General features: G+C 33.8%; 1 protein-coding gene across 2 annotated transcripts in view; it reads left to right on the top strand.

Annotated features, from left to right (window-relative positions):
• LOC134529298 (ATP-binding cassette sub-family B member 6) overlaps window positions 1-18,358 on the top strand; it is a 118,773-nt gene extending 100,415 nt beyond the window's left edge. For both annotated transcript variants that reach the window (XM_063363205.1, XM_063363206.1), the window contains exons 13-15: window positions 7,545-7,659; window positions 16,312-16,574; window positions 17,851-18,358. In XM_063363205.1, coding sequence (XP_063219275.1) covers window positions 7,545-7,659; window positions 16,312-16,574; window positions 17,851-17,971 — 499 coding nt within the window. In that variant the 3' untranslated portion in view covers window positions 17,972-18,358. The remainder of the gene's footprint in view (window positions 1-7,544; window positions 7,660-16,311; window positions 16,575-17,850) is intronic.
• Window positions 18,359-26,863: the final 8,505 nt, after the last annotated feature.

The following is a 26,863-nucleotide window of genomic DNA, read 5'->3' as shown; positions in this document are numbered from 1 at the left end:
AATTTTCTTTGTTAGAAATTAATATTTAGCATGATTTGTCTGCATGTATGTGTTGTTTACAACGGGCCTTATTTTTAAATTAATTTTGCCGATTTTTACTGGTCAAAAAAACCTGGAAAAGTCGGGGAATTTTTTCAGCTGAATTGAGTGGCCACCCTGTGAGACAACGGTGATGTCCTCGGGGTGTCTGCAGAGACGTCTGCTCTCGGCCGGCTGAAGGAGGAGACTGGGCTGAGACAAGGGCTTGCGGCAGGAAACATGGCGCCCTTCGTGCCCAACACAATTACCGTTAACATCTTAGCTATTGCGTGCCCCGGGTTATTATAGAAAATAACATGAACTCTTTATAAAAATACCAGATACACATCCACGACCAGACCGTCTGTAATTATTACTTATGTGGTAAATTAGTTTGAATAAAGTTATATGTTAGTTCCGTCGTCGCCCGCTAGGGAGTGTCCTTGTCCGTGCTTGCACGTATTTTATTACAAAAAACATAATATATTAGTAAAACAAACGACACTCACTCACTGGCTTGTCGTGACACTATTTTAGGGGCGAAAAGAAAAGGTTACAATATTATTAAATACATATAAGGGTGCGGCGCACTGCAGCTAAGCGCCCTCTTGCGGTAGTTCGTGGCGTGAAATTTAAATGCTTACACAACTACGTATGTCACGGTACAAATGCCGGGTAGGAAAGGTGTGGGAAAGGGAACGGAGGATGATCAGGCTCATGGGGCGAAGCCCCAGCTGACGTCATACTAATGGTTTTTATATTCATGAAATCTTTTTAGACATGGTCATTCATATTTATTTATGTGTAAAAATTTTCCTGTTTAAGTTTTGGTTCAATTGCTTGTAACTTGTGAAATTACACACCTCAACAAAAGTTTGGAATACCACCAAAACGAGAATTCTGAGATATTCTATGCCTCATTGACATAGGTACATTATTCAATAAACCTGAAATTTGACAGTGTTTACTTCAGACATACTTTGTGCTTGTATACTAGTCATGTGAACATACAAAATATAAGTGCTGTAGCAGATGGTGCATTGTCCCATATTACCAAACGATACAGTCAGTTTGTGTTCAGCCTTGCAGTGACATGCCACATAGATAAATACAAACGTTTGACAGGATTCAGATAGTGGCTTTACTTTTGACAAGCCATACACAGCAATATGTTTCTGATCATTTAAATGTCATACAAAGCAGGGTATTTAAGGTATGGAGAAAGTACAGAGAAATGGTAAACGTGAATGATAGGCCTTCCTCATTCTGGCCGTCCTCATGTTACAACACCAGCCCAGGATCGTTATCTCCAAGTGTCTGCTAGTAGACGTACATCATCAACTACCAGGGCTTTAAGGAATGACGTCTATAGAGCATCAGGCGTTCTTATAGCAGATCAAACAGTGCGCAGTAGACTGCATGAAGTTGTTCTTCAGTCCATAAGGCCGATGAGAGGCGTTCAGTCCAGAAGACCAATGGAGAGGCGTTGCACTGAACCAATGGAACCAAGATAATAGAAGTAACTGGACTCTTGCTCACTAACACCGGTCCATTGCAGAATGAGGTAATGTCATGTTTACCGATGAGACCAGGATTGGTTTGAGACCTGATGCCAGATTTACAAGAGTGTAGAGGACTTCTGGATGACGACAGCAATCTAGGCATGTACAGGAAGTCTGTATGCTGGCGGAAGTGTTATTTGTTCTAGACAGGAATAATGCTGGGATGGCGGACCCCTCTCATTCCCATCCAGGATGCAGTGAATGGCCCCTGATATATTCAAGAAGTGCTACAACCATTTGTGTGGCATTTCTGAACTGCATTTGGAGATCATTTTATCCTATCAGATGACAATACAAGACTTCACGGTCATGGGACAGTGTTGTGGTATATCCAAAGACATATCACTCAAATGGATTGGCCTGCACAGTCCTCAAACATTAATTCAATAGACGTGGGACATGGGATATACTATAATTGGCCATTTTAGACTGTCCAAACCCATGGAACAATCTTTAGGAACTTACTGAAGCTGCAATAGAAGAGTTTGATCGTTTGCACTAAGAAAACATGATGACCTCATTCAATTCATGCACCACAAGGTGAAAGAACTCATCTGTATATGGGGTTGTGACACCCATTACTAAAGACTGCCAGCACAGTGCGATGAAGAGAGTTTCAAGTGTGGTTTTTGGACTTGCAGAAGATGCCCTTTGTTTTGCTTGTTTGGTGTATATTGTTTAATATGTTAACCCTTTTGGTTTCCAGTGTGTATCTTTTGAATTGTTTACTTGAATGTTCATAAAAAAATTAGTGAGGGAAAATTACATCTGTAGGTCCGGAAAATGGGGCAGTCATTAATTTTGCTCTCGTGTTGTAGATTTAAGTGTAAATAGATTTTGGATTAATGAATGATGTCATTTGGAAATGTGCACATGTTTGTTTATTCCAATGAAATATTAAGAATTTGGCACATGTTCTTACTTTTATTTTTCTGTGCTTTTTATTTTCATCTGCATACCATTTATTTTCTTTGAAAAATTTGTTTTGGAAGAGGTTTTTAATACATTAGTCTACTGCTTATGTAGATTAATTGATCAACGCCAGTTCTGTTCATATTCTAGTCAAGTCAGGTCAGGTTTTTTGAGAAAACTGCTCTTCTGTTTTCTGTTTTTTGCAAAATCATCTCTAATATAAAATAAAATCATCCCTGGTAAGATATGTAGGTAAAATATGTTTCAAGCACATTTGTTAGATTTTGAATAATAGTATGCAAATCTGATGTGTTGGAATAGAATATTTAGACGATAGTTCATACAAAGAATCAGAACTGCAGTTGTCAGCTTCTGAACCATAAAAAGCATAAAATTCTTCTGGTTCATTAAATTCGTAATTCTTGTGCTATCTTTTCACCATTTTCACCACAGCAAAAACCCGGTAATTTCTCTGGCACAATGCAGTACACTCGGAGCCACTTCACACAGTACAGCACATGGCATCTAGTGGCAATCGATAGAACTACGATGACTGTGGAAAGCGTGCGTGACAATCCAAGCTCTTTTCCACTGGAGCAAGCGCACATAGGTCTGCTTGAGTTAGGCTTGAGTGCCGTTCATTGTATTAAAATACTATGCTCAAGCTAAGCTCGAGCATGGACCCGAATGTTTTAGTATGTTTTTTATTTCTTGTTCCATAAAAACATCAAATTAGATTAATCATTGATACGATTATATTTGTGTATACAAATTTTTAATGCCTCTCATTTATACTTATTTCTTTTAGCAGAAAATAGTTTTTGCTTATTATTGTGCAAAACATTCGTGGACTAACCACATAGCAAAATTTGTGTCTGTTATAAATGTTTGAAAGTTTGTATACTTTAAGAATCAGTTTTTTAGTTTTTCACTAGTATTATGTTAAAACTAGTGATGAGTCAAATCCCAATTTTCTCGAATCCAAATAGCGAACCTGAATCTGAAAGAGTGCCTTGAATCCATCCCTTGAATATGAATCTAGGTTTCAAGAGTCAAAAATGAAATAATGTACAAGAAACTAGAAGTTTAACAAATATGAAATGCTTCTTCATAGTACTTGTTTGTTTCTGAGATTGTTAGCAACATTTTGAATTGTTAATTCCTAATGATTTGACAGTATTTTAAATGTTGCTAACCTATACTAATGAACCCATTTTACAATATCACATTATTATATATATACCTAACTTAACCGTGTGATAAAATGAAAAACTACTAAGTTTAACAATGCCATCTTGCAGAATGATGTGAAAACATGCCAGGAAATTAAGGAAAATTTTTTTTTCAAGGTCCCCCCCCCCCCCTCCCTCCTTTGTCAATCTCAAACAGAAACAAGGCTTTTCTTCAGAATTATTGATTGTTTTTATTAAATAACAGTTTCGGGTTTCAGAATTTATCTAAAAAAAAATATAGATAAGATCATCTCCATAAATTACTGTTAAATCGTTGAAACACGTGGTAGGTACTAAATGAAGCATGAAGCAGTACACCAACTCTATTGTTTGGCATAAACAGGGCTGAACCTATACAATGTGTACATTTCTAGAAGTTGTAATTACTAAACTAAATGAAAACATTTGCACGGAGCTAAACGTACATTAAACACACTGTAACAAGTCTTCATGTACTATTAACAATTATTTCTTGGTCTTACCTACAAGGTCTCTAAAACAATAAGTGTAAACAAGTGCAAAGATAGTTAAATGCTGTAATATTTTTCACTTTAGTTAGGACGTTTAACGGGAAACCACGTTTTTCTCCATTTGAAGAAAAAATATTTTGTGTCACATTAAGTAATGAAAGAAATATACTTAAAACCAGGTAAATGTGTTGCACCTTTTCCTGTACACAAAGCCATCCTTTTTTTTTTCTTCCCACTAAATAACCAAAGATATGAAGATACAAAACATACAAACATAGCACAAAGACAGGGTGTCTACCGACCCTGGAAAACCTGGAAAAATCAGGGAATATTGTAATCAGGGAAAAATCAGGGAATTTTTTTAAAAATCGGGGAATTTTTGTTTGGTAGGTTGTCATTGGCAATACTTTTTTTTATTGATCAGGTTGCATTGACGTAGCATCCCATTTTTATTTTTGAATGGCAAATTTTCTTTTATTTGCCATCAGATTCGGAAGTGGCGTCAAATCACGTGATACAAACTGGTTCAAGCTGGTCTGTTATCCTGCTGACGTGACGTGCTGCAGCATGTGCTTCCCACATTCGGATTATACCGACAGGTGCATTTCATTTTAAGTATCTATGGATGCCCTCAACGTAAACTGGGCATTTTTGTTATCTTTGAAAATACGTATCACAGACACTTTTGGTGAAGATTCACCATCATTGCTAGAAATTGGTAGCTATGGGCTTCATACGGTCCATTGTGCTTTCAAAACTGGAATTTCTGCTACACAATGGGATGTTGTTAGTTTTTTGAGGCACAATGCAAGGAGGGCAGATTACATTAGAATAACTGGATCAGAGCTTTTTCCCAAGAAATGTGCAATCAGATGGAATACTGCAGTTGCTGAATGTGCCATGAAAACGTTACCCCACCTAAAGAAATTTGTTAGTGAAGTTTCTATTTCATCTGTCTCTTTCATTGTAGTGAAAAGTGCTCTTGAAGATAATCTTCTAGAAGTAAAATTGACATTCTTCCACTCTTTGGCATCAGAGCTGGAATTGATTCTCACAATGTTCCAAAGTGAAGCACTCATGGCACCTTTTCTCTATGATTCACAGGTAGACATTTTATTAGCTTTGGCAGGAAAGTTTTTGAAACCAAAGGTACTGAAGAGCTTTAGGGAGAAACGCAATGTATCTCAATTTGATGTAGATAACCAGGAAAATCTATTGACTGCTAACAATATCAAGTTGGTTTATGCAGTAAGCCATGCCATCAAGAAAAAGAACGTACCAGAAAAGTCTGTCCTGTTACTGAAAAATGATGTTAGGACTTGTCTAAAGGTTATGGTAAAAAAAACTTCTAGATGAAAGTCCCCTGAAGTACAAACTTACCAAGGAAATTTCCTGCTTATGTCCGTCTGTGGCTTTAAATTCCGGTGTGAGGAAACAGTGTGTGAAGTACAGTTTTGAATGTTGTCTTCAAAACAGGTGGCTATCAGGACAAGAAGCTGATAACATTGAGTGAGTGATCATATCAGTTGGTATGTTCCTCTCAAGATTCTGAAGCACTGTTCTCATCTTTTTCTCGAGAAGATGGGCACCTTGATCACTCTTGGATGCTTATTCTTAAGGCACATACAGTAGCTGCCAAAACAGGCCGCCTAAAGTTTGTGAGGATGATTTTGGTACTTTCCCATGGAAATGCATCATTGGAAAGAGGATTTTCAGTGAATACTAATCTGCTGACTGAAAACTTGCAGGAAAAAACACTGATTGCACAAAGACAGATGTACGACTTTGTTCAACGTTCTGGAGGTGTAGAGCATGTTGATATCACCAAGTCCATGTTACAGTATGTAAGAAATGCTAGTTGTAGGCATAAGGAAGCCATGCAAACAAAACAAAAAGAAAAGGAAGCCACAGACAAGAAGGCAGAAAAAAGAAGAGTTGAGGAGGAGATCAAGGCATTGCAGTTGAAGAAGATTATAGTGTTGGATTTGGCTCATTCTGAAGCAAGTGAAATAGATGCAAAAGTTGAGTCACTGTTTTTGCAAAAGTGTGTGAAATATTTGTAGCAGCATGTTTTATTTGCCATCAATTGAGTCACTTTGGCCACGTCTGGAAGAAGGTAATTTTTTTACTAATTTGAGTTGAAATACTTTGAAACCCGTCAATGTACTGTTATGCAGTTTTTTCAGTTTCGTGGAATGTCGTAATTGTGTTAAAGAAAACCTGGAAAAATTCAGTTTTAGACCTGGAAAACCTGGAAAAATCAGGGAATTTCATTTACTAGATCTGGTAGACACCCTGCAAAAAGCAACTTATTGCATTTGTGGCGTTCATAAATAAAATGAATTGGCTCTGTAAAAAATACTTTCGAGATATATAGAAGTACTTAGGTATTAAAATTTGTTTCCTGTGTTAAAGATCTATGACTTTCCACATGAGGTTTTCAAACAGAAATGGTGTCGATCAACTCGCCAAACAGCGTGTTCCATGCCAAATTGGTTTTTTTAAAAAAAAAGAGGTTGAGAAATTTTGGGAAGAATTTTAAAAACGGCAGATTTTTTTTTTTTTTCCCACAAATATCATACTTCACCGTATATATGTTTTTTTTTTTTTTTTTTGGGTCTTTAAATATGGCAACCTATTATACATTTATATTCGTTTCATGAACTAAGATTCCATATGAGTATATGTTTAATATGCATATATATGCATATTTATATATATAAAGAATAATATTGTGAGAAATGGTATTAGAATAAGTACAAAAATTAACATAAATAAGCCTTGTAAACTTTTGCCAGTGTTGAATTTTTTAATTAATATTTTTCTTGGAATATTTTTTTCATTAATCCCGAATCTTTTTCCTCAAATCCTGAATCTTTAGAATATTGGAGATTCAGTGGGATTAGAGGATTTGATCCGCCCACCCCTTGTAAAAACATTTGTGCATTGAAATTTTCGACTACACTTATTATTTCAAAGCAAGAATGTATTGAAGCAGCTTATTTACATACATTTCTCTGGCAGTTTCTTGCATGAATGTTTAAAAGTGGTTTAGTTCTTTTCCCTCATTTTATTACATACCATATTTGTCTTCCTCACACACAGCATGCAATAACCATTAAGTCAGCCAATTAAATATCTTGTAAAGAAAACATGGTCAGTTCTTGTTGAATGTTACGTATATGTTATCACAGTACCATACCAAGAAACATAACTGAAAATGAATTAAGAAATAAATATTTTTTTATAATTAATATGAAACACAATGTATTTATGTTTTTTTGGGTTTATTGAACACAATAACATTTATTACTTTCATAAAAGAATTTATTTATTATTTTAATTACCAGGTACAACATACAGTATGGAAGAATTTCAGCACCTGAAGATGACATTATTGCAGCTGCCAAGAATGCTGATATTCATGAAAGAATAGAAAGTTTCCCTGATGGTTACAATACAAAGGTAAGAAATATGTATGTACTTAAGTTGTGGCATTGCAAAACCCCTGCATTTCCCAATTTTTGCATAATGTTTCTTATGACATGAATCTTTTCAGTTAATGCAGTCAATCAGCTGATTATATGGTTCAAGATCATAGTGACTTAGTTTGGTATTTGTATTTTTTTGAGATGAATATTTTTGCTATAGGTTCTGATAATTAATTATTTTTATTTAGAAAAGCAGTTTAACTATACTTTTACTGGGTTTCCCATGGTTTGGTAGGTTAATATTTGTTTAAATGCATCTTTCAGTATATTATCTACTAGTTGAAAGTTATAATTATGGTTATAGAACATAGTTGATTGTTTTGGGAAAAGAAAGGACGCGAGACAGTTGCACGACAAGACGGAGCAAAGTTTCTTGACATTTTTTTCAGCTCCCGAGAAATTCTGCCATTTTCTATATGTACCGGCAGGTGTTCGCATCCATGGGAGGCTGTAAATTTATCACGATTTTATGCCAGCTAATAAGAAGAAACTTTGTGCTTTTTCAAGTTTTTTGTTTTACAAAAATGTCTCAATGTGAGGATAATGCATTTTATGGGTGGTTGTGTCCTTGTACAAGAAAGAGGTGTGATGTGCTTAGTCGGTGAGGTCATGTGACTGCCTCTTCCCTGCATGGTTGTGTCCTGTCACTTTGCCTCGTAAGTCTTTTGAATGCTGTGCTGAGTGGTTGTGCCATTCGGCAGATCACAAAAAACATTTGATGAGTGCATAGATGCAGAAAACTTCATGTCTGGTGTTGAGGCAATGCTGCATTTATTTTTAATCTTTGTTTTTCTTCATTTTTCAGACTATTTTCAATTATAAATTAGGCCTCAGACATGTGGTGCAGGCCCAGGTGGCCCTTGGGTCCACCGTTACTTAGTTCCCATTTATTTTGGTACCTAGCTTAATGAGAAAGTCGCTAGGGACATTATTTCATTGAGGCACAGGACTGAGTAGTTGTTAGCAAAAGTGAGTGTTTTCTTTTGGACAAATCATGTGACAGACATGTATTTTTCGTCAGGAGAAGAATAAGTTTCAAAATTCATTTAAAACTCATTTAATTAAACTCAACCATTAAAATTTTTGGATAATTTAATAATAATTAACAGATTTTACACCCAACTACCTGCAACAGTCGATTAGAGAATTTGTAAGTATTCTTATTTATGTGCAAGGAAATGTTAAACAGATAGTGATATGGGTTTTGTCTGGATATTCTTCTTCTTCCCTCATGACCTGATAAAATAAAACTTTGTTATAGAGAGACACAAACTGTAAACACATGGTAACATATGTAAGTGTTGAAAACAGTCACCTTAAATAGTGCCCTTACTCTTGCTTTATTTTTTTACAGTGCAATACAAACATTTATGTGTAGGTTCAATATTTTGTGGTTAATTGCGATAAAACTGAAATAACACTGAAATACTGGCAAATACATTGTAGAACACTAAAATTCAAGTTGATATACAATATTACTCTGAATTTCAAAATACACCACAGTGAATAAAATAAAGTTACTTAACGTCAAAAAATTTTTTAAATCGTGTACCAAACGTTTTAGTTTTGAATATTGTACATTTGATCATTGTCATTATTTTATTATTTTGGTTCAATCATTTATAGCTCATGATGATTAAAAATAAACTGTTTTCTATTTGACTATGAAGTTCTTAACTTATGTTTATTGTTACTTAACTACAAGGGATACTTGCTTACTGATTTATTTTTACTATTGTCAGTAAATATGCAATGGACATGCATGTTTAACATGAATTAGTTTTAAAAATACAACTCATACCACAGTTAAAATAAAACATTTTTGTCATTTTAGTACTGTGAGACATTTTGTCTTGTGAAACATTGAATAATGTTTTCATTTTAGTAACAAAATGTCTTTCTAAAAATAAAACCATCTTGATTATCCAGTTTGTGGGTTAACTGTGCCATATTTCACTTTTATAAACCATAAAAGCAAAAATAATTTTAGAATTTTAATTTTTGTGTATGCACAATTGCAACTGCTTTTTTGTAGCATTAAATACAATGCAATGAATTAGTAATGCAACAAATTTGTAGTGTGACGACTCAACAAACAATATTTTGCTCTTTCCTCAATAGCTATTCACTTCTTTCATTGCATAATTTTTTACTGCGATGCCTGATGTTTATATTCTGCCATCCTGCATGTCAACAGCAGCTCTGGAGAGAAAAGCCAGAAGCGTTCAAGGCTAGTTTACCTTGTGCTAGTGGTAAATACGCTAGTGGCAAATCATGGCAGACATGCAATTAGAAAACAACAGTGTCGGAAATTAGGTTAACAGGTTTATTAATCTTTCTCATATAGAAAACCTTAAGATGTGGTACGTAACTTTTTAAATTTAATTTTATGTTTTTTAATCTCTAAATGGTATTTAACATTTATTTAAATGTACTTAAAATGTATTTACATAGATATTAGTTCTGTAAATTAATGATTAAAATTATAGTCAACAAACACACTTATTAGCTACTGTCAGTGAGCAGAACTTCTTTTTGTCTGGGATGTTAAGTACTAATTTAAAATAAATTGAAAAAAGTTTTATAACATAAGTAATAATAATTAAAAAATGTTTTCATATTGTTCGGAGAGCTAGCGATAATGCTGGCCAGCAGCCGACGTACTAGCCTTGCGATGGGCCCAATGCAGGTAGCACCTGACCCTCTATTATCACTGCACGGTAATCCAATTAGCAGCGGTGCCCTTCCCTAGCGCTTTCCCATTAAGCCCAGAGATTCTCTGCATATCTCAAGGGTTTGACATGTTCCCAGAGCCTAATCTACGTGAAGTGGCAAAACTAGGACGTCATTGATCTTTGAGCTTCAAGTATAAATCGAGATTCTGATAATGCAACACTTCTGAGGACTATGAGATCTTTCCAGGGCAGGACTTGGCAGGTATATAAACAGAGAGACTAACCTGCGAGGGCAGTGAAGTGAACAGGGTGAGTGACCCTTGGTGAGAGGAATAGTGAATGATGAGTGACGGGCTTCGTGTGTGAAGATTGGTGCATCAGGGACTGAAGCATCCGGGAGGTGTTGCGTGTGCGGGGAACAAGCGCAGTGTGAGGCAGTTTGTTGGGACAGAGGTGTACAGTTAGAGACAAGCAGTAGAGAAAGCTACTGTCAAGCCGAGCTCCAGTGGGGAGAGTAAATTGTACTCAATGTTAGGATGATTAATTTGTGGACAGACATTTAAATTGTAATTTAATCAATAATGTGAATATTTGTTCATTGATAAAACTATAGTTAGTTAATTGTGCTATTCTTTTGGACCTGCTTTTCCCACTTGGAAAAATATGTATGTTTTAATTCAATTTCAATTATTAAATTTTCAAATACTATTGATTATAATGGAATCTGAAGGATTTAGTCCAATAGATTTTTAATCGAAGCTCTCAATTTTTTTCCTGTAGCAAAATTTGAGATTGTGAGTGTTCTTATATATTTTTATAAGATTATCAGAGTAGTTGATTCCTTTATAACTTTAAATAGAACATTCAGTAAATTAATTGGGATTTTTAGGATTAATTTAGAATTTTTGGTTATTTGGAACATTTTCCAATTAATCAGAATATGAGACCACTTTAATAAGAGTCTTGCTCTATTTAATAGGATTTATATTTGATTGGTCAGGGTTTGGTTTTATTAATAAGTAATCTATTAAATTAATGGTAAATATATTCAGTTAAAAATTATTTATCATTTGAAACATTTTTAGGGAGTAAAAGCTCTAATTTCTAAATTAACACATGTTTTAATACTTAATAGCAGAATTTTTTAACTACAGCTGTCATTAAAAGAAAAAAAAATTCTGCAAGTTCTGTTCAGTTCGAAGAGCCATGTTAATAAGTAAAAAAAATCAAACTTTGTCTGCAAATTTGTGTTGGCCTCAAACTCTTGATTGCTTATAAAAATATATTATGGAAAATTGTTTAAATAATACAGCCATGAATAAATGTTATAAACACGTTTATTGGCAATAAAACTCTATAATTAATATCACTAACCAATGAATTTCTGTGACAGTCATTTTTTCACCATTGTTTTCACGACTGTCAATGTTTTTTTTTGCAACACTCCAGACCTCCAACTAGCTCCACATTGGTATAGAGTGCACATGTATGAACACTTGGAGAAATTTGTTGGCCGCTGAAAAATATAATTAGAAAAAGGAGGTTATTGCCGATGATTGATTATTGATAAACGTCTCTTGGAAACAAACTGATTTCAACTGTTTTTTTATTTATTACTTTTTGACAAAAACTCACAATTCAATTCACAATGGCAGTCATCTTACAAGCACAAAACTAGTACATGTCGAAAATACAAATTGGTCGCACAAAACTATTTCATAGACTTAAAATAGATTTACTGTTTATTGGTATGTACTGAAAGATGTAAATTATATTGTTCTTAATAAAATCTTGTGGTTGCTTGCAACTCATGGTATAAGCCGAAGGACTCCGTCCTCGGTACAACAATGACATTATACGATCATTGTTTTGGGCTATTACTAACTACTGTTTGGTTTAATTCTAATTAACAGGTCCAAAAATGTTTTTATGTGAGGTATAGCCCAGACCACAGCTGCAAAATTCTGTGTGTCTAGATGAAAACGTTTATCTGAGCCACCACCTGACATGCGACCTATTGGTACCTCATACAGATGCTGACTGACTCCATGGTCTGTTAATAATGCTTACATAGCACCAGCCAGCTTTCAAACAAATAACCACAGCAAAAAATGACAAAAGAAAATTACGTGAACACTCAAAAACATAACTACACAAATAATCAGATAGGTAAAAATATCTTTAAATGTCTGATGCACAATAAAGGAACAAATCATCAGAAACACTTAACAAAACATGAAACAATGTAAATGATCATAAAAAACATGTCAAACATACATAAACTCCTCAAAAAGAATAAATAGCTGGTATTTACATGATATCAAAAAACATCATTAAATTTTTAATAAATTTATAAACAAGTAGGAAAGGCTGTCCGGGTTGTTACAGTTTATTTGTAAGCCATGTTCATTGCCTATAATTACACATGAACACAGCAAAATCAGTGTTCTCACCTGTGAGCGATATATTTATTGCTGTGGGAGGATATTGAAAAATAGCATCCTCATTGATTCAAGCTGTACGGTTTCTGCAGTGTGTGCCATTCTTTTTAGATATAACCTAGTATACCTGTGATGTTTATGCTGCTACTGAAAGCATGCATGAGATCACGTTACGGTTAATTTTACTAAAAAGTTATAACATAAATTTTGGAAGTTTTGCTGACATGTATATTGAACAATTTGCTTCCGCTGCATTTTTCACGTAAATTTGTAATTTTATATGATTTTTAAAGTTGTGTTTAAAATATCAACTTAAAGATATAGGTTTTCGTTGTTAAAGGTGAACTGGTGCTCATATATCAAGGATGAATGTAAACTCTGATAATTCAGACCGGAAATCTAGTCACAATAATTTAAAAGAAACAATAGGGCTTTTTAGTTCTAATTAATTACAATGATTATTCTGTAAGGGCAGCTTTTTGATATTCAATGAATTTAATAACTGCAATTAAAATGAACTGTTATTTTAGGTACATTCAAAATACTGTTAAATTGTTTGAATGTTTAGATTAACTGCAGTTAAAATACTGTAAAATCATTTGAATGATTTTACTTATTAGATTAGAGTTGTGGAATAATCAAGGAAATATGGTTGCAAAACCTACCATCCACAAGATTTTTCTTAGGAATATTCTCCACTTTAGGAAATTACATTTAGTCCAATCTCTTAAAAATATTTAGGGTCTTAGCGGTAACTACATCATGCAATTGGTGAATTTAGACAATAAAATTGTGATCCCAAGTACATTAGTCAGCATTTCAAGGATGGAGACCACAACAGTTGGTATTTAATCATTATTGAAATTCCTTATGTATGAAAACAAATATTGACAGCATACTTACCATCATTCAATAATATAAATTTAAAAAATTTTGGGTAAAAGGTAAAAGTTAATATTTTTTAATAACAATAGAACAAATGTGCACTTAGAGACCAAAATTATCCCTGTACCGACCGAACTTGCCCATGAGAAAACCTATTATATGAACTAAATTATTTAGTACCAATCCAAGGGCATTGCAATTTAAGATATGTAATTTTTCATTAACATTATGGTACTTGCATTTAAAATACTGTAATACTATTTGTACTTATTAAATGGGGAAAAAAATGCCTGAGAAACATAGCAAAACAGTGACATATCTTGTAATGTTTAAAAATGCATAAATCTAATAAAAAAAATTGTTAGCACTTACTGAACATTGAGGAGTTATTAACAAGGTTTTGTTTAAAGTTCTAGCCAAGAAACTATGTCGTGGGTTTGGTTCAGTTAGTGCATTTTTGTCATATTATAACAGTAAACTTATGTTACTTGTGTTTACTGTGTTAAATTGATTTTAAAATGAAATATAACTATTTTAGTTTTACTGCACAGAAGAAACAACATAGCTCGCACAAGTTAATTTAGTTTGGGGCTCTCAGATAATTGAAATTTTCACGCTCGTCTTTATAAGTTGTTTTTCATTATTTGTAATTGTAAATAAATAAACATTTATTTTATTTATTTTTTATTTATTTATTTATTTTATCAATTTGTTACATGCCTACCAACGGCATAAGGCCATGGGTGATAGGCACGATAAACATAAAAAAAATACATAGACAAAACAAATACATGAAACAATATGAATAACATTGAGGACAATACTATAATAACACATACACAAGACAATACAGCAAGCAACTAACAGATAAACAAGAACAAGATTCATAATTCTATAACAACAGTAATGATAATCCAGAACCTGATTATAAAAAAAAAAATTAAATATGGTAGCATCATTAACCTTAAAAATATTCAAATTAAATTAAGATAAGAAAAATTGTTTTATATTTAAATTATTTTTTGATAGAGAGACATAGCAACCATGTTTATTAAAATTTGTTATAATTCTGTATAATATATCATTTGATTTGCCTAAGGAGCATAATAAAGGTGTCTGTCGACTGTTATAGGTGGGTACTTTAATCCCAGTATTATCTAGAATATAATTGCATTTAGTTTTATTTGTATAACAGTTATAGATAAAAAGGGCATCTAATAGCTCTCTTCTTAGAGTTAAAGATCTGAGAGAGGATAGACTATTAGAATTGTTGGTAATGTTGGTCTTTTGATTAATGATATTGATTAGTTTATTTTGTAATTTATCTAGTTTGTCACTATCTGTTTTTGTGAGATTGTTCCAGACCACGGAGGCATACTCAATCTTGGATCTTACTAAAGCTAAATATAAACTAACAATAGAATCTAAATTAGTGGCATTGAAAGTAATATATTTAATCAACGCTAACAATCTATTACATTGCGATCTAAGAGATTCAATATGGTTATGAAAGTACAATTTATTATCAAGTAAGACACCTAAATCTCTAACACAAACTGACTTCAAGATAACATGATTACCAAGTTTATAATCAGAAGCAATGATATGATGTTTTCTGGAGAAGGTTATAGATGTAGTTTTCTCATAATTAAGGTCAACAAGATTTCTTTTACACCAATCGAAAACTGATGAGATGTCATTTTGAAGAAGTTTACAGTCTAGATGAAGAGAAATTTTTCTGTAAATCTTAAGATCATCAGCAAAAAGTAGGCAATTAGAGAATTGTAATACTTTGGTAATGTCATCTATAAAAATGTTAAAGAGAAGAGGGGATAATGTTCCACCCTGGGGTACACCAGAACTAACTATATGTAGATCAGATTTAATATTATTAATTGAAACATAAAAGATTCTTTCTAATAAATAGCCATATTTTAATTAGATTAAAATAATTTGGTATCTCAGTACATAATTTGGGAGTTTGAAGCATTGTCTTTGAAAAATATTTAATCTGATGGAATCAAAATCAAAGAATCTAATCTCAAATATGAAAATGGAAATGAAAATTAAAATATTCATATTTTATAAATCCTCCAAACACAAATTCATATATGTACACATACTTAACATTGTGGTGTGTGACTTACATGAGATTTAAATTTAAAGATAGCGTGTTAGTTGAGGCAAGAATATATATATTTTTTAAATACTAGTGTAACCATGCAAATAGTATTTGTTATTGAACAATGTGTGTTGGGTGGTTTAAAGTTTTGAATTTACAAATCTTGTGGGAATTATAAATTTTTGTATTGGAAATGTGTTTTTTCCCCAAAGATTTTTAATGCGATTTTGTGGCAGAAATCTTGCAATGGGAATTGTATTGTTTTGGTTTAGGTAACACTCAATTTGAGGCAGAAAGAAACAGTAGTAACATCACTTTAACATTCAGTATAGAAATAACTTGGTGACATTGTACAGTGCAGTTTTGGTTTTCTTTATTGATGGACAATTTTTTCATGTAGTTACAGTGTAACATTTGCATTATATTGTTAATTTATAAAAAGTAGAATTGGAATACTATTTGAAGTTTTAAACAGTTTTGGAATGAGCTATGTTATTTTTCAGGTTGGTGAAAGAGGCCTGAAATTGAGTGGTGGAGAGAAGCAAAGAGTAGCTATTGCTCGAACTCTGTTAAAAGCACCAACAATTGTGTTGCTGGATGAAGCCACAAGTGCTTTAGACACTCAAACAGAACGTAACATACAGGCAGCTCTGAATAGAGTTTGCAGTAATAGGACTACAATTATTGTGGCTCATCGTCTCTCTACAATCATCCATGCTGATGAAATATTAGTGCTTAAGGAAGGAGAAATAGTGGAAAGGGGAAGGTAAGAGTGTTAATATCAATTTTTCTCTTACAAAAGCAGTATTGTAAACTAGTTTCTGTGAAACTATAGTTGTGTGTGATGTTATTTTCACTACAATAATATTTTTAGCTAAGTGAAAGAACATGTACAAGCAATATAAAATAAACAATTTAGTGTCTTTCTCTACAGAAGAACCTCGATGATATGTTCCCGTTTCATACATTTTCCCGTGTCATACGCCGATTAATTTGGTCCCGCCAAAAGTACTATATTTACAATGGTTTACTTTCCCGGAACATACAGTAATAAAATCATTAATTTCCCATTTCATACAATTTTACGAAGCGGTAAAGTCCCAAAATTCACAAATGTTTTTTATATTCCTTCTCACAAACTACGTTTTAATGCTTTTATTTTGAAAAACGTCTATTGTCTACCATTGCAAATGTAAGAAAATAACTTTATTGTGCCATAGATATGGATATTATCAGAAAGACTGTGCACTTCGCTAGTAGCATCTATGGCCAGCATCGAAGCGAGACTAGTGGTGCAAACTAGGAATGATTATGAAAACTGTGCACGCTCTTTACCAAGGCTCGGATCTCATATTTTGTGCATTCATTAATTTTTGAACTGAATATACCTGTTTGTTATTGTTTTCTTACGATCAAATTGTTTTGTATTCTACGTATCGAAGGTTAAAATTTTATTGATAATTGTTGTGTTGCATGAAGTTGTTTGTAAAAATGCTTCAACGGCAATGGAGTCTAGTACCAGGAAACGAAAACCGCTTACAATTTAGCAAAAGATGGACATCTTAAAAGAGTTGGATGCCCATATCCGTACACGTGTGTCGTTGGCAAATAAACTTGGGATGCCGGAGTCGACGATTAACACGATCGCGAAAATGCAAGCGTCTATTGAAGATTGGGCTTGGTGACTTTCCCCCCCCCCCCCCCCCCCCCACCCCCAAGAAAGGACTTCATAACATTTTGTAGGCCACTGTTTCTCATGTCAGCTTTACTTGATTATGTAATGTATTTTTCATTTCTGGTGATTTTATTATATGTATATATAATGATGAATTCATATCTTTCATTAATATAATGCAGTTATTTACACATATGTATTTATGTTTAATCTGACATTGTGCTGGTATGCTAGATTGGGAAAAAAATTTATTATTGCCGTTTCCCTTTTCATACACCATTTTTGTGCCCTCCATTGAAAAGTGTATGACAGGGGTTCTACTGTATTGTGTTTAATAGTTCTAAAATATTTAACTTTTCTTTTGCAGACATGAAGACTTGATTGCAAAAGATGGAGAGTATGCGAAGATGTGGGAACAGCAGCTAAAGAATGAAGACAATAATAAAAATGCTAAAAGTGAAAAAGATGTAGAAGAAACTAGTAGATAGCAATTTATATAAAGTGATTTATTGTAATGTTGAATGGTGGATCTGTTGTAAAAAATTTCTCATAAAACTCTAACTGCTTTGTGTGCTGTGTTTATTGTTTGCAACAGATAGTACCTTTGTAGTGAACAACTGTGTTGAAATTATTTTGCGTTTTACATTATACTTTTATTGAAACGTAAACAGACAGCAACAGTTATGGTTTGTTTATGGTTAAGATGTATTAACAAAAAAATTTTAACCTTAAAAAATAATTTTAAAATTATTACACTTACCTTGTGAAGAAGGTAATTTTGTATCGTTTGTCTAATACTGTTTGAATTGGGATGAAAAGGAAAGAGTGTTACTAACTTGTTAATACACCCAGTAAAAACTAAACACACACTTTTCTTTGGTTGTATTATTTAAAAAAGTTTTTTCTTTTCCTGTTTGCCTGATTTTGAAAGTATGGGAAGATGTACTAAAACTGTTAATCATGTGTTTCTAATATAGCATGTAAAACACTGATTACAAAAGGAAAAGCCTCAGCATAAATAAACTTTTGCATTGTCATACATGATCTCATTCTTCTTTTACTCTGAAACTTATAATTGTTTTTAGTATTTTCACAAATGTAATTCACACACATTATTTAACTAGTGGTTGATTTATCATCCTTTAATTTCTTATTAATTGTTTAATGTTTAAAAATATTGATTTTAAAGAAATGTGTAAATATAAACTAAATTGATTTTCTATAATTTTTTGTATATTTTTCATGGCTGAAAATTCTATAAATACATTTTAATATGAACATTAGAGCTAATTACAGTGTGGCCCCAGACCGGGAAAACAGGGAAAAGTTAGGGAATTTGAAACAAGTCAGGGAAAACCTGGAACAGTCAGGGAATTTCTTGAGATAAACTTGATTCTGCATTGTAAAATGGTTTCTTCAGTATCCATTCGTTGTAAAAACGTGAGTTAGCTCTATCATTTTCAATTACCCAATAACCCACGCAGAAGTTTTCTTAAATTGTGTGTTTAAAAGCATGTGCGTAGCTTATTCAAAACTTGACAATGCTTCATGGCAATGCTGCATAGCACAAGTTCCTTCTTCAAGTTCCAATATTGGTTAACCTGCTATTACCTAACGGACAACCGACATGCTGCATGTGGTTATGAAGTGCATATTTTTTGTGAAAAAGACGTAATGATTACCAAAGGTTTGTGGTTGTGATTATCTATGGAGGCTGAAAGCCCCTAAAATTATGAAAATTTATGAGGAAATGGGAAATCATGCTAGGGGAAGAAATTCGACGTCTACGTGACTGGAGGGAAAAAATAAGATTGTGGCTGAAATTTTAATGGCACTTCACTGCAGTAAACAAAACAACTACGATCCGAACGATAATTTTTCATTCATGACCAATTTTCCTCGCTTCTAGGTAAACATATCATAAACAGTTAATTCATAAATAAAATATTTACTGGCTAATATCTGTGGCGACATGTATTTACAATTCACTTTAAGAATCTGAATGGAAGTATTTAAAATTTTAAAAGTATTCTTGTGGCAAGAATACAGTGCTGAAAAAAATAAATGGAAGACGTCTACAACGGTACCGAGAATGCTATGTTATTTCTACAGAAAACCTTTCAGGCATTTTATAATTTGGAATGATTATGCAAGTCTGGAATAAAAAAAATTAATAGAAAGTTAAAATATGTTTCTGAGGTTTAAGTTTGATGTGAGGCTTATTGCAATTAAAAATTTTTTTCTAAATATCAGGGATGTTAGACATATTCAAGAGCATTTTTTTCCTGACATGTTTTACAATAATTTTTTAAGAGGGATTTGTGATACAAGTGGTGTGGTTAGGTTACGTATTACAACTACTATGATATTGTGAAAATGATCAGTTAAGTTAGGTTAGCTACATTAAAAATCCTGAAATATTGTTCAAACAATTTGTTAGGATTTACCAATGTAATGTAGCCAACTTAAATTAACCAAACATCCTTACTATTTTATAGTGGTTTTAATGAATCTAACCAACAGTTAACACAATTTAAAAGTAAATCTAATGTAAGTAACCTATCTAATGTAACGACTAACCAGTCATCCTCAATTTTACTCTTGTTTAATGTACCAAACATAACCACTCTTATTTATAATGGTCAATTACTGGTAAACTTGTAGCATCACAATGCCCTCTTACATAATAATTGGAAAACCTGTCAGGAAGTAAAAAAAATCGCATTTTGGAATTTTTATCATAATTTTTGTGGGAAAAGGGCTCTCCTTTACAGTCACTGCATAGTATTTTGGGAACTTAATCGTCTGCTACAATTCTATGGGTTGCTTACGTAATCTCATAATGTTTTTACTTTCAATGAGTTTTGTACATGGATAGTAAACAACTAGAAATACGTATTATTACATTTATATTGCCCTATCTTAAATAAAATTAAGTTTAATCTTTGTTTTCCCATTGTCTGTTGAATATTTGCAGTGTAGAAAATTAAGGCTGATTAATTTTTAAAAGTGAAGTAGTGTAAAAGTACAAAATCAGGGTCAGGGAAAACCTGGAAAAGTCTGAGAATTTAAATTGAGATTTTTTGTGGCCACCCTGTAATATTTTTTATTTTGAAAATCTAGTCCAGATTGTCAGTGTAAACGATGAAAGAATTTCCAAAGTAACCATTTAAATGTGTAAATTAATTATTTTATAAAGAATGGGTAATATTTGTACAGTTAAAAATAAGCTTAATACAGTGTTTTATTGCATAATCATCACACATTTTATACTAAAATCAAGTCCAATAAGCAGGGGTACAAATTTTATGAGAAAAAAGTTTTTTTTTTGTTAGGAAAAGTTATTCATAAAAATAAAAACCGATTCATGAAAAGTATGTTTATTTAAAAAGTAGTGTACACCTATCCCTCACTTAGCATGACTAATTCGTTCCTAAAACGGCTCGTGTTATTCGAAATAGCGTATTCTGCAGTATTAGTTTCCATAAATAGCAATGCTAATTTATTTAATGTGTTCCAAAATTGTGTACATAATATAAATGTGTTGAATAACACTCAACTATAAATATGTCACCATTTATCTTAATATGCCTCCCATCGTACTTTGTATGACAAATACAACACTGTGTAACGGGAGATACGTGGTTATGTACTTTATCGTCAGTCGGCTGGCTGACTTGCCCGCCCGGGCGTACCTTTCCAAACAATCCTTTACTGACAGTGAAACAGATATTACTGTCCGGATAATTACCTTTTAATTTTTCAAAAATTAAAGCGCTTATTCGCATATCACCACCTAGTTTAAATACCTTTGCCATGTGAACCATCTGTTTATTTCTGTTCCAGTATCCAATGTCAAATATATTCCCGTTAGTACAACCAACAGTATCAGACTTATATAAACTTTTGATAAGAGTCCTTATTTCATACGATTGTGCGCACAGTGGACTTGCTTAAAACTAAAGTGCGACCAACATAAGCATGGCCTTCATGACAATCTGCACGCCGTAATACTTATAGTTTTGTCTCAAATACTTGAACACGATGCATTATGAGTGATCAAGCACGTACAGTTACCGACAGCTTAATGGGCAGACGTTGCTTTTATTTGAGTGAATTCAGTGCCACTGGCTAGACTGAATTCACGGTCCAGTTTGTGGCCAGGCGACAACGGTATGGCACGGCGGCATACGCGCGGAAGTAAAAACATTTGGTCCTTTACACTCCATAGCCGCAACTTAACTTGCCATAGCTGATGTTTGTACAACAGCCGATAGCGTAGACAGACCTGCGCGCGCATCTCTTCCCCTCTTGTTTGGCTAACTTTATCCCACGGCACATCTGTTGTTTACAGAAGTTGAAACAGTCTTCGTGGCGTCGTGCTCAATTTTTTTTTTTTTTTTTTTTGCCTGCCGAGATTTCGTACTAACTGAAATTTACAGACGTGTTATTCAAGTCTGGGGCAGTAAAATTCACATCGCGTTAAATGAATCCGCGCAATCTGAAGACGTGCTAAGTGAGGGATAGGTGTATACAAAAGCACGCTAAACAATTAAAATTAATGTCATGCAACAAAAACCTTTCTTCTACTTTAAATAGAAAAACATAATGTGTGACGAATGGGAGCCTGAACTAACGCATAAATATCATCGTAGTACACACCACGATAGAGTGCGGGCCATAAAATGTAGTTAACTGGGTACTCGACAAAGACATGCAATTGGCGATATATCGATATTCTACTACATGTGCACGCTCTATTCAGGAAGCAACTTAACCAAACACGAATGATGCCAACTAGCGCTGGCTACATTTTTATAAGCGGTACACTGCGGCGACACAGAACAGCTAAAGGTTATAACGTTTAAAAACGTCTTTAAATGAAAATTTACACATCGGACAACTTAGTATTTCCGTTAAATAAATAAGTAAGTAGTAATGTCTGAATGAATATTAGATTTCTACTTAATAATACATAGTTTTATATGGAAAAAATACCTACACAAAGCGCTCGGAATCTAATAGCGGGACCAAAAACATCATGTGACGTTTACGTGAGAGGTTTTTTATCCAAATTTTGGCGCACTAAAATATTGGTGTGACGATTATGCGCGTGCGACGATTATGCGATAAAATAGTAATCTAATTTTGGTGTAGAAGTCCAGGCTATCTATTATCGAAAATTTTTAATCTGGTAGTCGAATAGAGGATATAAGTTTGTAATCACTTTGTACTAACTGAAATTTAGTTTTGGTTAAAGTTTGAATAATTCTAACTTCATTACAAAAAAATGGTGTTGGTGATAAATCTCCCAAATAGAAAATTTATGAAACACTACTGTACACTAAATGAGGCATCAAAATTAGTTTGTATAACAATTTAATGGAGACGAACATTAACTTTTAAGTATTTTTTGAAGGCTTAAACACATTGCAATAAATATAATTTAATTAAGCTTTATATTTTACTAAAAATTAAGTAAAAAGATTAAAAAAATTGCAAAGTTACCTTGAACCAAATGTAATGTTTAAAAAGGAACAAAGGAATTATTGGGAAAAAAATTACTTTAAGTTTTAAATTTTTAGAGCAAGTGTTAGAAACATGAAGGTATTATTAAATGAAACATTTGGTAGTATAAAGTAATCAATTTGAAATAGTGGCTTCCAGAGTTGTAACTTGAAACAAAATTGCTGGAACTTGTCTTTGACATAATATTTGGCCAAGACATGTTTCATACTAGGGCTTGGTCTTGAAAAAAAGATGAGCTCAAATTTTTAGTCTGACTGTGCTGGAGCTTTGTCCTTGATAGAACATATGGCCAAGGCATACTTCATACAAGTCCAAAGCAATGTGCTATGTGTAGGGAAATGGACTCACAATGAATTCTGCAGGGAAAAGGTACAGGTGAGCCAGAAAAGAACCAAAATAAACAGGAATATAAGAGATAAATAACTGAATGCAGACAAATTGTATCCCAACAATGAAAATGTGCACAGTTTAAAAATTATAGCTAAAATTACAAACTCTTTCTCTCTTTGTGTGTGTGTACAAAATGTTTTTTTAAAAAAATACGGTGAAACCACTAGGAAGCGTATTGTTTACATTTGGCAAAATGTAAACTCTTGTGCACTAGGTAATTTTTAATGTTAAAAAGTCATTCAAAGTACTAAATAAAGTCTTTATAGTTGATGAGAGAGTTTAAATTATGGAGAAGTAACAGTTACTAAGTCTAAAAGGGCAATTGATAGGTTGGTAGAGTTGTTATGAAATTGTTATAATTTTGGTATACTGGTGATAAAATAATGTAAGTAGGTAACGGTTTTAGGGCTGTGAGAACACTCCTAATGCTAACCAAACCTAAAATTTTACACTAGTAGTAGTATATAATAGCCGGAGCTGGCACAGGATTCAGGTTGTGGAGCTGTGTGTCCTTTCCGCCATCTTGGATTGTGACGTCACGGCGGCCATTTTTGACTCAAAATGACTCAAAATTTCCCGTTTTAAGAAAAAATTTCCCGTTTTCGAGGGAAAAATTCCCGTTTCGAGGGAAAATTAGGATTTCGAAAAACCACAAAAGTCGTTTTGCATTAAAAACCACGAAATTCCTGATAGAGGCTTAAGCATCCTTAACTCAAGCCTCAGTTAAGCCTCTTTTAGGATTATGACGTCACCGTTGCTATTTTCGTTACGCCCGCCATCTTGAAAATCTGCAATTTTTATGTTAGAAAATCGGGAAAAAATTTAAAAATCATTAAAAATTATTTGATCGAATTAAAAAAAAATATTAAAAACCACTGTTGGACTTATCGTTACGGTCGCCATCTTGGATTATATAAATGTTGCATATTTCGTTACACCCGCCATCTTGGTTGAGTACCATGTAATTCTTACACTTTATGTTACGACCACCATATTGGATCCTATTAATGTTGCAATTATCGTTATGGTCGCCATCTTGAAATTTAGTCACCATCTTGAAATTTAGACGCCATCTTGGAAATCCGTAATTTTTATGTTAGAAAATCGGGAAAAATTCCAAAATTCATCAAAAAATTAACTTAATAGAATTCTGATTTATTATATCGATTCCCGTCCTTGGTTCGAAACCGGTGAGGGCAAAAAATAAAAAAAATCAGATCCTTCCTCCACAGAAGCCACCTACAGACTGACCTACCACCACCAATAACTAGGTATTTACCATCAGCTGGTATGACGTCATGTCCGCCATCTTGTCTTTGTCCGCTGGAGGCAACCATCTTGTTTTCGTCTGCTAGAGTGTGCTGGAGTCATGTTAGTATAATGTTCTGTTCACCATAACTTTGACCTTGACCCTGAACTTTGACTTTGAACCTTGACCTTGTACTTTGACCTTGACCTTGAAAATTGGCCTTGGAACTTGAACTTTGACCTTGACCTTGAAATTTGACCTTGACCTTGATGTTCATCACGGATCCGTCATTTTATGTTCAGTTCATGCTAGTGGTCATTGCCACCATCATGTTTTCGTCTGCTGGAGAACACCATATTGTGTGTACTCGTCTTACCATCATGCTAGTTTTATTCTAACATGCTACAGTGCAGTAATCATTTATTATAACTGAGGTGCCCACCATCTTGAAATTTGACCGCCATCTTGAAATCATGTAATTATTTAGCTAGAAATGTGGGAAAAATTTCAATAGTCTCCGAAAAAATCAATTATTAATTTACAAATTGAATCGATGGATCCCTGTCCACGGTTCGATTCTTGACCAGAGACAGTTGTAACTAATTATTAAATAAATTTTAGATTCTGTTTTCCATTACCTTTCGCGGAGTTTATTGTCCATTCACTCCTAAATTCACCTAAAAAATCAACCATTCAAGTAATGATTGATTCGATACTTGGTTCGATCTATGGTCGAAGATAAAAATAAATTCAAATACCAGATAAGTGTAAGGTTCGAGAAATAAAACACTGCAAGTTCTTTTACAAACATATTATTTATTACATCATTTCTATTCTACTACAGGATCACTTGCGAAAGCCAACAATCTTATAAACATTTAACCCTGCATAGGCGTGAAATGACTAATTCTTAACTCCAATCGGTTTATACTAGACAGAGACCAACCAGAACCTTTACTAACATAGTTCTCCTCTTCGTGACAGAGTTTCTGGATACCGTTTTTAACAGTTTGCTTCACATCGTCAGAACTGTAAATTACTGCAGCCGATGTCTTGAATGCACATTTCTTCAATTTGTCATCTAACGGATATGGCTTTCCATATATACAGTCCAGCCACAAGTTATATTTTAATGGTCCGTTTGTTGCTACATCATCAGTAAGCTGATTGATTATGTCCTGTCTGATATCATCGAGAAAAGTACAAATGTCCTTCGACTCACCGAACGTATTTAAATAATAGTAGTCTTTCAACGTTCCACGAAATGCTGAATGCCCCAAGTAGAAGCCATTATCATTCACCTGTAGAGCACCGACCACAGTCTTAGGTCTAGTTCCATGTCCAGATACCATAGCAATCGGTTGCTGCGCATCTGTTTTTTTGCCTGTACGCTCACGAGCCTTCAACCTAAACCGAGGAGTTGAAATTTCTGCAGGTAGTTCTGCAGTAGGCGCACGGACTTTACCTTTACATTTTTTCACATGTCGTCGCAAATTATCAATTCGAGTAAACCATTCATGACACTCATCACAGCGAAACTTCATGCGAGAAGGATTCTTCATGCATTTGCTCCGCTCATGTCTTCGTGCATCATGGGAAAATGCGAACGATGTATCACAGTAGCTGCAAGGATACCGTGGTGATGAAGACGAACCTTTAAGACCTGATCCAGATGTCGATGTTACTACGATTTTACTATCTCCAGGCATACTCTTATGAACATCAATGCATCGTTGTTGCACCGAAACCTTTACTTTCTGCCGCACAGCAGGACCTTTGCATGACTTCATGTGCGTTTTCATATTATCTTTTCTAGCAAACTGCTTATGACATTTCTCACAACCAATCATTTTACGATAAAGGTTCTTAGCACATTCGCTCTTCTCGTGTCGTCGAGCATTGCTGTTGTTTGAGAAAATCTTGTCGCAGTAACAGCACCGATGTTCGTTAGTTGTCAAAATAGCATCCATTGAAGTCACCATCGAGGTCGAATCGCCGTTCGTCGTGGTTTCCTGCACAGCCAGCTCTATAGTCATTAAGCTCTCTTCTGCTGGTGGTACCACGACTGATGAGGTCTCCTCCAATGTTGTCGTTCTCGTTGCCAACGGGATCTGCACCTTCTTCGTCGTCGTTGACGTCAAGGTTCCCGTAGTCGATGGTACAACGTCCATCATGTTCGTCGTTAAAGTCGGTAAAGATGCCATCAAGTTCG

Source organism: Bacillus rossius, chromosome 2, assembly GCF_032445375.1.
Source record: "Bacillus rossius redtenbacheri isolate Brsri chromosome 2, Brsri_v3, whole genome shotgun sequence".
NCBI classification, from domain to species: Eukaryota; Metazoa; Arthropoda; class Insecta; order Phasmatodea; family Bacillidae; genus Bacillus; species Bacillus rossius.
The sequence above is the reverse complement of the archived record's forward strand: the minus strand, read 5'-3'. Positions and strand labels throughout refer to the sequence as shown.